At 47.1% G+C, this 16550-nt stretch overlaps 1 protein-coding gene and 1 pseudogene across 2 annotated transcripts in view; both read left to right on the top strand.

Annotated features, from left to right (window-relative positions):
* LOC126547383 (uncharacterized) overlaps positions 1-12142 on the top strand; it is a 98703-nt gene extending 86561 nt beyond the window's left edge. For both annotated transcript variants that reach the window (XM_050195362.3, XM_050195364.3), the window contains exons 5-10: positions 644-726; positions 3717-3762; positions 6249-7296; positions 8364-8421; positions 9026-10976; positions 11916-12142. In XM_050195362.3, coding sequence (XP_050051319.1) covers positions 644-726; positions 3717-3762; positions 6249-7296; positions 8364-8421; positions 9026-9381 — 1591 coding nt within the window. In that variant the 3' untranslated portion in view covers positions 9382-10976; positions 11916-12142. The remainder of the gene's footprint in view (positions 1-643; positions 727-3716; positions 3763-6248; positions 7297-8363; positions 8422-9025; positions 10977-11915) is intronic.
* Positions 4173-4352, top strand: LOC126547501 (U2 spliceosomal RNA; annotated as a pseudogene).
* Positions 12143-16550: the final 4408 nt, after the last annotated feature.

The raw sequence follows: 16550 nt of genomic DNA on the forward strand, positions 1-16550 counted from the left end.
GCTCATGCGCCGCCTGTAAACGTTCACAAAGTGCAAAGGAACAAAGAATTTCTTTGGTTACGTGGTCAAAGTGTAAATGAAATGATGTTTCGGAGACATTCGCAGGCATTTCGGAGACATAGTTCAAGCTTTTCAACCGTGTGACCAAGGAAACCGTAAGGGCTCCTCTGAAACATATTTCCTTTTACACATTGACTTCATCAGTGACTGCAGTAATTTTTGTAGCTTCACATCTGGCCAGACGAGCTTTCGTCGCACCATTCGCTGCCTCCATAGAATTTTCGCGCTGAAGCTGTTGATGGTTATCCTCAGTACTTTGCACATGCTTAGTAGTACTGCTGTCACGCGAGTGTCATTCGTCATTCGCACAAGTGTCATGCATGCGCAATGGATGCAAGTATGACTTGTGAAAAGACCCGAGTGCTGGTTGTAACTGGAGCGGGCTTCGTGATAAGGGTGGAAAAGGGGAAGCGTGATGGGACGATAAAAAGGCGCATCATTTGAAATTTGGGCTGCTAACAGACGCAGTTCTTTACGAGAATGTTGAGCCAGGGCTTCACTGTTGCTGTCCCGCGAATATTCATTCCATAACGACTGCTGTCATCCTGGAAGCTTACGCGCAAACCTACGACGTTGCCCGCAGGGTCAACGACATCCAACCCGTGGGGCTGCCCCAGAACCTCGTTCGCTCCGCTGTCCTACAGGCTTTGAGCGAAGACGAAATTGGTAAGCCCTTCTATAGTGGGTATGTGCCACTTGTGATGAGAGAAACGACGACAACAATAGGTACCAAAGTGCAAGCCACAGTTTACTCGCAACACTCCATGGGCGGAAGTGACGCCGGCGTCACACATTGTGTGTAGCAACTATAGGAAGCCAACAGACAACGAAGCCAAAAATAGGTGGTTGTCACTAAATATCGGGCACCTCGATCGGTTTCCCTTATTCTTCACACCCTGGTGAGAATTTATTTTGCAGATATGTTACATATATGTGATTAGAAATAAAAGAAAATGTTATGAAGCCAATGAGCTTGCTGTTATTGACAAGACAAGCCAGTAGTTGGAGCGGGACATGGCAATTTCTGTAAACAAGCATATACATTTTAAGAACAGTTTAAATGGACTTCAATGATTTAATAAGTGTTAATTAGTAGACATTTAAATTGCTGTCTTGTACTCTAAAGCAAGAGCAAATAACCGTCAGTATATTCTCTCCGAAACAGCCAGCAGTGCTGTTAATTGCGACATTGAATTGCAACATTTTGTTATTACGTTAAAATTAAAATTAAATTCTGGGGTTTTTACGCGCCAAAATCACGCTTTGATTGTGAGGCACGCCGTAGTGGGGGACTCCGGAAATTTGACTGCCTGGGGTTCTTTAACGTGCGTCTAAATCTAGGTACCCAGGTGTTTTCGCATTTCGCCACCATCGAAATGCGGCTGCAGTAGCTGCTATTCGATTCCGTGACCTTGTGCTTAGCAGCCCAACACCATAGCAGCTAAGCAACCACGGCGGGTTTGTTGTTAGGTCGCTTTCGAAGTTCATTACCGTAACGACTGTTAGATTATGAAGCAGGCGCTATGCAGTGCCCATAAACCTCGTGGCCCCGTCACGTTGCGCAAGCAAACTTTGCCGCTGCCGATGTGGTCAGTTACTTAACAGCGACTTATTTCACGCGTTTCGTGGATTTGCGCAGTAGACCGGAAACGTTCGTCCGTCTTACGGCAGTTGTGATGCGCTCTTGGCAGTTGTTTCCTTTGGCCACCTGGCTGGTCAAAAAAGAGGAAGCAGAAGACGCGGAGGAACTGAGGCTGCGGATAGCGCGACCTGGTAACGAATTTCAGGGCTGGAAAGCAAAGCGCAGGACGCCTGGCCACCGTGCTGCGCAGGAGCGAAAACTACGACATGAGAAAGCCCAGCAACGCCTCCCGCCGCTTGCACCGTTTCGCCGCGAAGCAGCCGCCGTCCCTGCGACGGAATGTCCCTGCGCCAAAATAAACCGGCTCTTGGGCCGAGCCCAAGGAGAAACGCCCGGCGAGACGCGGCGACGCACTGCGCTAAAACCAGCCCCGGAATGCAAGCTCGCCACTCCGCCGCCAACGCTGGGGGTTCCAGACCGAGTGTTTTCGATAGCGCGCCTCGGGCACCGCTTTCCTTTCTTGCGATCGTTCGTTTACCTTCACCGTCCGTTTACTTGCCGCACTGCGATTTAAATTGATCGCTCGCTGCTGCTAATAGCGCTCTAACGGGTGCTGTTTTGGTAAAGAGGTCGGCCATCTTCGTCACGCAGTGCCACATGGTTGCTGCAGCGGCCCTCGAAACGGTACTGCTACGCTATTGCACTACGTTCGCGCTTGGTAATTCGGGCACGGTATTGCGTCCAACACAGGCTCTGAGAGCGGTGGCGTCTGTGCGTGCATTTTCCCAATCTTTCCTGTCAGCTTGGAAGCATATTTAAATATAGCTGCTTTCTTATTATAATTCCGAGGGAAGATAATAATTACCCGTTAAGGACCAGTCCTGCCGAGCCTGGTATACGGCTGACGGATGCTCATTTAATGGCGAGCTTATATTGGACTGTCTGTGTAATTTATACTTAAATTGCCCCTCACCAGGCCACACAGCAAATGTTCGTTATACGCTGGAAGTTGTTACGTGGCCTCTAAGCAGTGTTCTACCGCAAGAAGTTTTCAGTTAGTTAATAGCAGAGATAGAACTATTTGAAGTGCCACGAACCCATGATTCCAGGAGGCGAGCGTTACCGCCAACACATGGACGCTCTTTTCACTTGCCCCCGTCTAGCCTCCGCAAGCGAAATTCCTTCCTTGTGTTTTCCCACACTGGAGCCGGAGGCTTGCATGACGAATACGCCACGGGCTCCGCCTTTCTCTCTCTCTCTCTCTCTCTCAAGTTTTTGCGGAGTGGCGCACTTCCGGTGAAGGTCTCGCGCGCGAGCTGTTGCGTTTGTCTCGTTTCGCGCAGCGGACCATATTGCGCTATGTACAAGAACACCTGATTAGCGGTAAAAGTCAGTGCCGCAATCACGAGCACGGGGGCAGGCGTGAGAGGATGAAAGAGCATGATTGCGGCGCTGGAACACGGTAGAAAATGAGACAGTTTCGTTCTTTAACGCACGACTGCACGACGTGGGAACAAGCAGATAAAACGGAAGTGCATATCTCTTGCTACGGTACGATGTAAAACAAAAACACGCAGACATTCGGTTTGTATTTTTATTATTTCTCTAAACTTTAATTCGTATATTGAAGCAACAGATTGAACAAATACCTTATGTTGCCTTGAATAATTCTCAAAATCATGTGTCACTATGACGTCACAGCACTGCCATGTACGTAGACGCACTTGCGCGATAGACGTCGACTCTCCAGCTGAGGGTGCGGCGCCCGCGAGGAGAAGGGCGAACGACGTTTGGTTTTAAATTTAACCTCTTTTTGCGGAGCGTAGAGGTCTAATACATGGCAGACATGATTGTTAGCGCGCATTGTATGCGCTGCGCTTGTCAGCTCAAGATGGCCAGATCTGGTGAGGGGCCCTTTAAGATCCGTTTGTCTCATTTGGCTGTTCGGGGATACTATGGATGACTAAAGTAGAACGCCTACTTCCATACCAAAGAGTTTGTGAGCACGAGAATTCAGACTATTAGAACGTTTTCGTGATTTTCCCGTGACGCCAGCGTTTGCCGTATCTTTCAGGTGGAAACCCATATCGAACCGCGAACGGGACGACTGCTGTCCAGAGGTAAGTTACTGCAAAAATTAGGTATTCTTTTTTAATTACTGTTTCAACCAAATGAAGAGGAGCAGCCGTTGCAAACACACGGAGACAACGACTCCTCTAATCATTTTCATCTCAATGTAAAAGAAAAAAGAATAATGAGCCATTCCACTCTGTGAAAGTGGATGACCAGCGAAGCTATTTAACACATGACACAGAGATGACAGAGAATTTTGAACAAAGGTAAGAACTCATTTACCGTGCTTTTTATACACATTCGCGTGAACGACGGGACCACCACCGCGAGGATCCATAGGAAACTAGACACGCGGGACGTTTCGACGGAACCGCCATCACGGTAGAGCGGAAGGAAAGGAAAGTAGACACGCAAGCGCTTGGAACGCCGACAAAGAGAGGGCTGTACGAACGTAGACATGGCCGACGCGGGTCAAAGTGTAGTACCTGTTCTTATCAACTTAATATCTGATACGGGTTCTGTTTGGACCCAAGATATTAATCTTATCTTTGCACGTTGGCGGAGTGCTTGAAGCCTGCTTCACCTGCGCCGCGGGTTGGCCGGCTATGTCACTGTCTCCGGGATCGGCCCACGTTTTTTTTTTTTTTGCACACGTGGAAGAAAAATGCACGGGACTCAAGCCTAGCCATAAACAGCTCGCTGTAAAAGAAGTTTGCCCCGTAAATTCCCGTTTTTCGCTGTTCATTACACTACGCTAAAATGTTTCGAAAACAGTAGAAAATACAAGGAAATCACGCTGATGACACAAGGATTCTCCAATGAAACCCGCGAATCATGCGCAACTACACTAAAAATAAAACGATGTTTTATCCCCGAGCTTATCGAGCTACTTTTTTTTTTCACTCTGAAAACAGCCCAAGGCTGCTGAAGGCATACGTTGTGGCGATTATGAAGCAATCACTTTAGGAATTTGTGGTTCCAAGCGAATGCTACAAGAAGATTCTTGAGGTGACTAATTCGCATCAGTAATTTTAATGCGAAGCATTCTTCGCCTGATTTTCGGCACTTTACGGTAGGTAGGTTGGTGGGTAGGTTACTGTCTCGCGTCGCTTTAACCCTTTAACTGGCAGCTAAACAATATTGTTGACCTTACAAAAATATCTGGAAACACTATACAATACCAAATATTAGTCTGTGCCTTTCAATTTACCTTAATTTGTGCACCTGCTCAACAGTGGTAGTCACAGAAATGCCGACCGTGAGCAGCAGCAGATGTTTTGGTGACAAAACTCGGAGACCTCGTCGGTATCGTCTTAGCGGACGTGGTGGTCATATTATCGCTAATGCGAAATCTTGCCTTTGTTTAAGAAGGCTAGTATTTTTTTCTCCATTGAGGTGCATCTCAAGAACACACATTTACCTTGCCAAACCAAGTACCAAGCACAAGTTTCGGACCATGCATTTGCCTCAAACAAGCTGGTCAGCAATATTTTCGACCCGCTGTATCTCACTTAGTTTTCAAAGAAGCCGTTTAATATTTAATATGGTGTGTATTTGAACGATATCGAGAAGAAATAAAGCAATAACAACATACTGGTTAGGTGTTTCTTATCTTACCTGTTAAAGGGTTATTAAAGAGAAAGCAAGGTGTGACCGATGGTGGAATTGAACCTCAGCCGTGGATCACAGCAGCCTGGTGCTCTAACCACTATGCCACGATCTGTTGTTCTTCTTTCGCGTCTTTATTGCGACAGCTCGTGCTTTGCGGTGCCGTGTTAGACTGCACAATCTCCGGGACCGGTACACTTTCGCAAGCACTCTCCTCGTAGCAGTTTACGCTAGGTAAGAACCATATGCGACGTCGTACCAACTTCATGACCGCCCAAGTTAATCGTGTTTTCACATTTTTTTTCGCCGGCATGCCATCGTCGTTTAAACATATGCCACGTGACATAGCCATAGGTACTTGTATAACACGTAGTTGCTGATGACGTCACAGTCCGTGTTTCTCTCGGTTATCTACTACTCATGTTGAACCCAACAATCCTCACGTCGTAAGCTTGCCTCCAATGGACAGCGCAGAAATCATGCCTTTGCTGCCATACGATTGTGTTCGTCATGGTTGTCGTCGTGCTGCTGTCGTCACACGCGCGTACTCGCGACCCAAACGCACTACTCAATTTACACAAGCACTCATCTGGTAATGGCTTGCGGAACCCCAAACAATGCTGGATAGCCAGGCACCTTCAAAATGCATCGCATAACATCGATTCCCACAGTGCGTGATATCTGCACAAATATTTAATCTCAGTTTTTAACGACACCAAAAAGCGTTCGCTTCAAGAACGTACAGCCGAAGACAGAACGCACACACACATGTTTAAACAAGCAGTATGATTTTGCTGGCATCGCGGGTGTGCATGCACTTACAGAGGAAATCTTTCCACTTCTTTACGAGGGCTCTGACTTCCCGTGATGTTGAAGCCTGCCCACCCATTGTGACAGTAGCAAACTCCCCTGTTGTTGTCTGCAGGGTTACTGCGCCTCCAACACCTCCACCAAAACCGCGGCCTCCATCTTATAGCGGTGGACCGCCGCAGCCAGAGAGGCCGTACTCTTCGTCCGGGTACCACGTGACCTTCTCCAACCCGGGAACTCCCGGCACGCCTCCTGTTCAGCCGCACCACACCTACATACCACCTCCCCCGCCGCTGCATAGCTACCAACAGCCTACCTACCAACAGCCAGCTTACCAAGAGCCGGCTTACCAACAGCCAAGCTACCAGCAGCAACCAGCGAGCTATCCGGCTCAGCACGCGCGGCAGAGCAGCTACGAGGAAGTCGACGAGCGTCAGCAGAAGATTCGGGAAGCCGAGCTAAGGCAGCGCCAGTACGAGGAAGAGCGTCTGCAGCAGGCGCAGTACGAAGAAGGCCGCTTCCGTCAACCACCGCAGGACTTCCGGCGCGTCGAGTTCGACGCCGAGCAAAGGAGACTCCGCGAAGCAGAGGAGCGCCGCCGACGCGTGCTTCAGGAGGAAGAGAGCAGGCGGCGCCAAGAGGAGGTGCAGCGCCAGAGGCGACTCGAGCAGGAGGAGCAGGAGCGCCAGCGGCGCCAGGAGCAGCAGGAGTACGAGCAGTACCAGCAGCACCAGCAGCAGTACCAGCGATACCTCGAGGAGCAGAAGAGTAGGGACGACGAGCTGAGGCGGAGGAACCTGGAGCAGCAGCAACAGCAGCAGCAAGAGGCCGCCCGCCGCCGGCAGTTCGAAGAGCAACAGAGAAGGGCCCAGCTCCAGCAGCAGCAGCAGCAGCAGCATCAACAGCAACAGCAACAGCAGGTGCGCTTCCAGAACGCCCAGCGGGAGCCGCTGAACGTGCAGCGAGCCCAACAAGAAGCCCAGAGGCGCTTCCAACCGAGTACAGCCGTCGCCAGTTCGCCGCAGCACCAGGAGCAGGTGGGCTCTCAGGCGCAGCGCTGGGAGAATAGGATCTGGGAGGAACAGCAGTCCAGGATGCCCGGCACGCCGTTAGGATCGCCGACCGTTTCGCGCCGGGCGCGCGATAACGTGTGGCCACCAAAGGTGGGTACTAGGACGGCTGCCGACGCGAGTACTCCACCCCACCCCTCCCCCCACCGCGGCTGACCATGGTTCAGGGTTCAGCAGACTCCGCCAGACAGTTACTGCAGTCAGCGGCAATTTTCCTTCCCTTCATTTTCGTTTATTTACCTATTTATTTAAACAAACAACTTAATTACTACTTCTATGTACCAGGACTTCCATATTCGACCAAAACGTGGGACGGTACTCCGAAATCTCGCTAAGCGCTGGTCTTTTTTTTAGACCGTTGTCATCCATACCACATGCAGGTAACGGAAAGAGTAGCAATTTGGACGCGACAGCACAGAAAAGTACTAGGACAAGGGGATCGGAATTTCCGTCAGTCTTTATGTGCACACAGTCTGTACGTGACACCAGTGATACTGCACAGACTCGTTACATGCACGTTGCTTTGAACGTTCAAGTGTTTAATTTCATGCGTACGCTATGTCCTACACCGGAAGATGCTGTTGGTGTAATTTTATCAAGATAAAGTGATGGAGCGTTTATGGTCCTACACATAATCAAACTCAAGGGAACACTTTGACCAGTTATAGTCAGCCGGACACCAAAGGAAAATAATCTGGTTTCAGTAATCTGAGCATCTTATAGTACTTATAATGCGGAGCAGCATTGATCAGGGTTTAATCTCTATACATGAATATGCTGCGTTATGTTTGGTCACGCTTACGCCTGTAAGAATTATGACCTTGTGCTTGCGTTTGATAGGCACTCTTGCAAGTGAAGCAGGCAGCTGTAATAAAATATTTTTGTAAGTACTGCGAATTTCTTTTCGTGCCTTCCTGCAGAACATCGCTTGCTGAAACCGTTCTATTTAACAAATTGCTCTTAAAGGGTCTCTTTACCATTTCATGTTGCTATAACTCGAACATATTGACGTTCACATGATACAACGAGTAACTGTCACTACTGTAACGTGGCTAAATGTGCTTCTTTTGTTTTAGTTCTACTACAAAAAAAAAATAAAGAACACGATGTTAAAAATGTCGCGGATTTATAACCAATGCCTCTTTTTTTCTTCTTTCCAGGAATCGAGCGTGCGATGGACACCTAAGACGGGATTTTCCCCGCAACTGACACGACAAAGTTAGTGAACACTTCATGAACCTTCCATATAGTATATATGAGCCCGATTTGCAGCGCGCATACAGTAATACGATTGGTACTTTACTAGATGTATTAGCGATAAGCCTGCCGACACTGTTGCTTTCGTGCAATGAAATAGACACACACACACAAAAATAGGAAAGAAAGAAGAGAAACCTGTGAACAGGTTTATTTTCTATCGCACGAATTCCGCTGTAACACCTTGGAGACACATTAATTCAGCCGACTGTGTGGAGAAAATTATTGCTCGGAATTGACACGCCTGCCGCTTTCCATAGAATTCAAAACTTGAAAATAAGAAAGGATTAGTTCAAAAGGAAAAGTTAAACTGGTAGCAATGGAAGGAACAATTGCAGCGATTTCATTAAAATCTCCCGGTTGTCTTGTAATATCAAGATACTTAAAAAAAATCGCTGGTGGTGCGAGCTGGCGTAAGACGCAGCGCGAGTAAACTTCTGTGTTCTACATGACAATGATAACATTTGAGCGCGTGGCTCTTGCTTCCTCCTAGTAGTTCGCGTACGGTAAGCGGACTGACGTTGCATCAGCGGACACCACGGCGTCATCATCTCCTTACGCGCAGGTTCGCAGGGTGCCAAGCAGTTCGTGTGGCCACCGCCCAAATCCGGCATGGCCAACGGAGATGAAGGCGGCTTCCCGTCTCGGCCTCCGAGCCGCTCGGCCGTGAACGCGTGGCACCCACCACAGTCGCCCACGTCCGGGACGCGGACGCCGCCGTTCGCGCGCTCCCCGTCACTGGGCCGCCGCACGCGCGACATCGCCTGGCCGCCGCCGCAGGCCGAGTCGTCGCCCAAGTTCGTGCCGCGGCCCGTGAGCCGCAGCGGCCTGCACCGGCCCGACGAGTACATCCACCAGAACGCCAGCTGCGGCGTGCCGCCCACCTACAGGCCGCCGCCAAACTCCTCCCAGTACCTGTAGACCGTCCCTCCCTTCGGAGCCACGTAGGGTTCCCTTACGTCCCCCGCCATAGGAGATGTGAGGGAACGCTACCACCACACCTCCGCGCCCTAACACTGCGTGCGCACACCGTCCCCCGTTGCCCTCGTTTTCCCTTCGCACCGCGCGCACGCACGCTCCCCAGACCACGGCCCTTTGGCGCCTTCGCTGGCCTACCGGACCCGTTCTTAGGACGGGAACCCGTGAAGCCAGGCCGCTGCTGTTTCGAGACCGCGAAGCGCACAGGGTCTCTGCTTCGCGATTGACGTACTAGCATAAATTTTAAGCTCTCGCTTGTTCCCAAGCAGCAAGATAACGCTATTGTGACTCAACCACATCTGGGTGCGGCCACACCTGAACTGGGACGCTTTGAGCGACACTTATGTGTTTAGCCTTCGTAAATATCTGTCAGTGACTCGCAGAACAGATAGTGCCTCGTGCTTGTTACAACTCCGCCGCCGAACGAAGCCGCCCTCGTTCCGAGCGAGTTCACTCGCCTGGCCCTACGATATAAACTCAGCATCAGGGATTTAATTAAAAGTAATCGAGTGCTAAGCTTCACCGTTTACTAAGAGGCCGTGGTCTGTGGAGACAGTATACCACCCCAGCGTGATGGACTAGAAATATATGGGGAGTGGTTAGATACGTGATGTTCCTGGTGCATGTTCTGAGCATGGTTATTCTTGTTTTATTCTTTTTTATCAAAGACAGCGTGGCGGGCAAGGAGACAATAAAAGTCCGGCAAGAAGAAAAGTAAATGTCTAGCGCGATGTTCAGACAAGCGCACCTAAAGCAAATACTCACCCGCCACGTGGTCCGCCCATGAACACAAGACTCGACCACGTGCGTCTAGAACTTGCACCAGGGACGTCGCCCTTCTTGCGTTGCACACATACACACACACACTAGCTGAACAGACTGCGAAGAGTTCGCAATATTTTGCGGCCCCAGAAACGAAAAAGACGAATTCGTTACCGGGTGACCTTAGAACGGACTTAGTGTGTATGTGCACCGCGGAAATGGCTGCAATTCTTTTTAGAGAGACGTTCGCGAGACGTTGGAGTTTTTCACTGCTTATTTAAGTTTGTCTGTGTTACATAAGCCCGCCCCTCCGCGGATTGTACATGCGCTCTCCACCATTGGCTGGTGTACTATTTATTTTTCCTCTTAAATGAAGCCAATTTACAAAGAATCGCTTACGCACTGTTATTCGTGGCATAAATGTTTTGTTAAAATTAAATTGCGAGAAAAAAAGCTTTTACAAACTACACGCGCACACACATTTAAAAGAACTGTGATACGATATGAAAGGGCGAAATTTTTCTACATTTCGCCCGCTGGCGTCAATAACATTTTTTTCAAGGTGGCTTGGTGACCTAACATATTCTGCCCTCCGTCTTCTGCCCAGGATTAACAGACCAGAGGGGAATGTGACTGTAAATATACAGCAACGCAGCTGGTTTTACTCTGCACATAATCTGCCTCACTTTTACTAAACCAAACACACTAACACTGACTCAGGACCAGCGGGGCCACAGATCACGCCTTTACCAAGCGGTGTGCTGTCCTTGTTAAAGGTAAATATCATTCGTGCCCCTCTGAAATTAACGAAAAATAAAAAAAAAACAAAGATTTATCGTGAGTAGTCCGTGTTTCACAAAATTTAGCTAAGTAATATTCTTAAACTCACTTTGTTACACGTTAACGTCTAAGAAACCATACTTAATGTACGAGAAGATACAAAATTTGTAATGCTTCTTTTTCAGTTCTTAATTTTTTTTCAACTCACTGTTACTTAAGGGGCCTAAAAATAGCTTCGCAAAACTATATACTGGTTTTGTTACGAGCCATAGCTTTATTTTTGTAAACATTTAATACGGTAAAATACCTTTTCAAAAGATGAAACCAGTGCTGATGTGCCTATTTTAGTTTCGTGTTAAAATGTGAAGTAATGCTTCGAATGAAAGTTCCCCTCAAGAAATTTAGCGTAAGAAAGCACGAGCGATTAGAGCGCCCCAATGGAACGAGCAGTAACACCTGACCCGCGCACAGAGTTGACGGACAGCGGAGTGATTTGAGCGTGTCTTCTGGTAACATATTTTCACTAACATAGTACGTTGATATTTATATCCATGTCTCACGCTTTTATGACACCCTTTTTGTCGGGTGTAAAAGTATACATGCTGTTTCGAGTTCTTTCGTTCTATGTCTGCTTATGTGTGAGCCACTTTCATTAATACTTGATATAACTTTTTTTTGATGCTGTGATTAGATATGTTCGGTGTGTTTCTCAACTAACCGGTGGATGGTATTTCTAGTCAGTGAACATAGAAAAAAAAAAAGAAGTGAAACCTCGCTAGGTGTGCTCTCTGCGCACGTACAGTTTGTGCCACAATCTTGCAAGAGCTCCAGAAGCCTCTTTGGAATTTTAGTTTTCAACTTCTCTCTTTCTGCCTTCTTCCCCCGCTTTCTCACTATCCTCTCTTCTTCTTTTTCTCTCTTTCTCTCTTCCACAGTCGGGACGCCGAATGCGCACGTGATGCGTGACCTGCTACCTCTGTCAGGAAAAAGAGAACGAACGTTATTAGGCAATGCTCTTGCAAAAACGCGCTCAGAACATCAATGCTTTAGGCGAGCACGCATTTTTTAAACATTTGTTATACGCCTGACTTTCTGTTTGGGTGCTGTTTTTTATGTTGATGTTTGAATAAACGATGAAGAAAAAGATACCCCTTGTTGGCGAGACCATTGTCTTGTGTGCTTCTTGTGTGGCTAACGCCGCGCGCGTAGGCGAGCTTGAAGAGCTCCCCTGTTGTTCGTGCGGGAAGGGACCGAGGAGAACAGTGACTCTTCTTACGATGGAGAAAGAGGACGATTTCCTTGGCTTTCCATGGGAGCCTACAAAGACGACACTTTGTGAGAGTTGGCCATCCACGCTGTTGTATACATTACTGCGAACCAGGTGCGGACATGTAGGAGTGAACGTGGTACATACACTGCGCCGTCCATGTGCGCATCGTACTTCTTTTTTTTTGTCCATGCCTTATTAAAGTTAATTTTTGTAATACCCTAGAAAATTTGCGAAATACGAAGCAGCTTATCGGCCAAGTGAAAATGAGCAAGAAAAAATCAATATCGCGCGTGGTTTGAGCTAGCTTTTACAACAACAACAACAACGTCGACAACGACGACGACAGAGCTTAATATAGAACCACATGGGAATAAAGAACCTCCATCCAGCGTTCAGGGTTAATTGTAGTAAATTTGCAAGCCTTAATGTGAAGCGGAAAGAAACTTTGTAACGCCGTGGTAGACTTGTTAACGCTGTACCATTACCACAGAAGGCAGGAGCAAGCAAATATGCTCGCACGCAGGTTGCACCTAGAAGGAGCAGCAACAGTAGCGGAACAACAGTATTGATATACGTTGCTGACCATACAAGTCAGCAGGCAGCTAGCTTCGGGATGACTGCCACATGCAAGTACTCGGTCCGGCAATTCGGCGGTGAACAATGAACATCATAATTCGCTACGCAGTTCCAAGTTCCGATGGTTCCGGGCATTTGATCTTTAGTGTGACTATAACGGCTTAATATGTGGGTTTGGTTTTTAACCATCAAGAAAATTGCGAGTTTATTTGACATTATACTGTAAGAGCGCCGCGTCCTGATTTACCCTGATTTGTTCTTTGACAGTACGGTGAGGAGCGTTGCCATCCGATAACGCAAGAGCGCAGTTACGGCACTTTTTTAATAATTCGCGGGCTTTTTTCAGGGCCTCGAGAAAAGAACCACGTAAAACATAACGTCATGGAAACAAACTGCGCATTTCTGAGAACGCTCTACAGCTCCTCCAACACAACTTGTGCCTTAAAAGAAATAGTAACGCGAATAAAATTCTTGGTAATGACAGACTATAGTTTTCTTTCCGGCTATCTAGCTATCCAGGTACCGCACCAAAAAAGCGTGCCGATCTTGAAGGTGGCGCAGTCTAAAATCCGGATCGTTCACGTGGGTATGTGCTACTCAGCAGGTGCCGCTTTTATAAGGAACCTCTTTGGCACCAACTTGTGTCACTTTGTGGGTGCCACTAAGCATGCACGCACTCACGGTGGCGCCGGCAGAAGGCGCGGCGTGTCCAGGGGGAATAAGCGCCAGAGAGGAGCCCCGATGCAGCACACGCACATCTCATGAGTGAGGCGTTTCGGCTATTCGCATGCTTGGATGGTCATCGTAGATAAGTTATGGCCAACGTTTTCTTCAAAATTTACACGATTAACCTAATTAGAAAACTAATCACACTTCAAAAACTAGTCTGAATAACTCTGGACGGCTACGAATAATATACCGTTGGTCCCATTCGTTTAATGTGCACCAGTCTACTTTTAAAATTTAGTTTAGATTACGTGAAACACCCTGTATTCATAAGCTTCCGGTCGATTTTAGGTCATGATTTATTGTTTTCTTACCCAGAACAGATAAGGCTGTTTCACATGCTGCGACTGCAACGACGAAAATCGGTGCTGTCGCACGCATCGCAATGCGATTTTTTGAGGGCTCATTTCACATGATTGCGATTTCAACAATGCGACTGGTGCGACGCCCAGGGTTGCTTACTGCCAGGCTTCGTGGCACACGCTGCATAATTCTTTTATTGTAGTGAATAAAACGTTTACACTATAATATTATTGACTTCTCTTGATTAGAAGCAAATAATATGTACGTTTACTAATTTAAATACGTTAGTTAAGATTTGTCTTGGGGTGCGCGACGGCGGTTTCTGTAGTTCAGTGCGACATCACGCACGTAAACAGCTGTTCGCAGGTGGTTCAGCGCTGTGTGTTGTCTTATCTACATTCTATGACCGTTTCGTTCTGCCTGCGCTACAACATTCTACAAGATGACCTATCGACAAGTTCATATAGCTACCCTCACCGCATATGCAGTATTCGGAATTCGGCTGCCACGAAGTTGTAGTGTCAGCCCAACAAGATCCTCGCGCTAGCCGTGCTCGGCGTCAGCTTCTGGAGAAATGATGCGTGTATATTGCCCGTCATTGCGCATATGTGGTGCCTGCTCCTAGCCATATTCTTATGCCAAACGCAACAAGAAGCACCAACCCGAACGCCCGCGTGTGTCCCTGAACGAAGCCTCAAACGATCTGTGTGATTACGACGTGGAATGAAAATCGTGTTGTGAAATTCAACCTTAGCGCTAGCCTGGTTCGTCCATCGCCGTGCCTGCGCTGCGAATATATATATGGGAGCCCTCTCTAAATATTTCTAAAGGCGCAAAAGCCGACGCATCAAATGTTTCGAGCAGTTACCGTCACTTTTGTAGAAACCTGTACGTTGTAACATAGCATTCTAAAAGACACGCTTCTCGTCCACTTTGTTGTCCCGTGTCTCGCGCTGGTAGTATACTCGGAACTTCTAACAAGAAGACCATATCAATACGCGCTATTCGTAATGCAGGATCGTAGGCCCACGGCAGGCGCACTTGCCGTAGAATTTTTCAGCTTTCTGCTCAGCCTCGCACGCCTCTCACGGTTAGCCTGTTTTGTGGAAATAAATATTATTATTATATTATTAATGTTATTAGATATTATAGTTTCTTCACTGTAATATATAGCAATCATCCAGATTTCTTAAGCTAGTCATGCATTTAATCTGTATTAGATCAACATTGTTACGACATGCTTATGGGAGTCATTTCAAACTAGATTGCTCAGCCAGAGAAAGTACAAATGCAAGCCTCAATGTTTATTCCAATTTGGTATTCCTAAACAGATTATATTGGCAGAATTTTATGCCTGCTTGCATTTCCTGCAATTCAATGTTCAGAGCTGGAAAAACTGATTCCTTTTCTAGCTGTCGAAAGGCTGCTTCAATGTCGATAGCAAACTATAATTATTCATTTCGAAAGTGTGAACCAATGACTATATGTCTAAGCTTATCAATGCGTTTTTGTTCCACGCACAAAATGAATGCATGACGTGCTTATGTACTTATTTATTTATATACCTCGCAGGCTGCAAGGTTGGAGTATTATGCAAGGGGGAATAAAAAAGTTGTTACAAAAGAAAGAAGGGCACAACATTAAGAAAAAAACCAGCAAAAAAAGCAGTACCAATACATTGCACCAACTAGCCCAACGTGTTTTACTGGCACAACATTATACAATACTTAACAAACAATAAGAGAAAACGTTACTGCCCATGCACCCTGTAGAGACGGTGAACCAGCAAAGCTGAAATGTGCAGCCCCGGTGTTTATCACTAGGTTAATTCGAATGGTTTATTCAAGTCTTTCTATATTATTGGTTATGTCTGCGTTTCTTAATGAGGTTATGCACATGTTTGGCTTCGGTTTATCACATTTTTTATTTGGAATGCCACACATTGCACTTTGCAAGATCACCATCATAGAAAGTGCAATGGAGTGGTTCATTGTGTTAATCCAGCGGGTCCATCAAAGTCTTTCTGAATTATGTTACGCACTTGTGTTCTGTAATGCGTTAATCATAATGTTTATGACTCAATTATGCACTGTAGTTACGAAGTGACACACTGGGGCTGCACATTTCATTTAATTAAATACAGGGACACATTTTCGAACCTATTGGGAAGTCGGAGAGACTTCTGCACGCGCACTCTGCTGCTAGAGAGAAACGACGCCACTATCTGTCTAGCCAATGGCCCACCACACCTTTGCTGTGATAATAATGACATCATGATCTTGTCTTAACCCCATCCCCCTCTGTGTCCCTTCCCTGCAATAATACGCAGATATAATGTATGTTTGAAATGCATAAGCATTTCTATGTCTACCCAACAAGAAATGTCTCCGTCCATCATGCAAGACGATTGCAATGGCTCATACCCCTACACTAGGGTTTTTGGGATCGGACCATGAGTGTTTCGCCTAGGCATATACAGCTTCACTGTAAAAAGAATGAACGCCTTTCTGCTAGAGACCAAGACAATCATGAGGTGTATTAACAAATGAAAGTTTATTGAACATGCCGAGTAAATGCTGTTTGACAAGCAATAAATCGAATTTACACAAAAAGCAGAAGCAAGATCTGATGTGTGTCCATACAGATCCCAACAGGAAACGCATCCATCTCTGAAAGTGTAACAGCGGCCATGCTG

Source organism: Dermacentor andersoni, chromosome 1 (assembly GCF_023375885.2).
Source record: "Dermacentor andersoni chromosome 1, qqDerAnde1_hic_scaffold, whole genome shotgun sequence".
Taxonomy (NCBI): Eukaryota; Metazoa; Arthropoda; class Arachnida; order Ixodida; family Ixodidae; genus Dermacentor; species Dermacentor andersoni.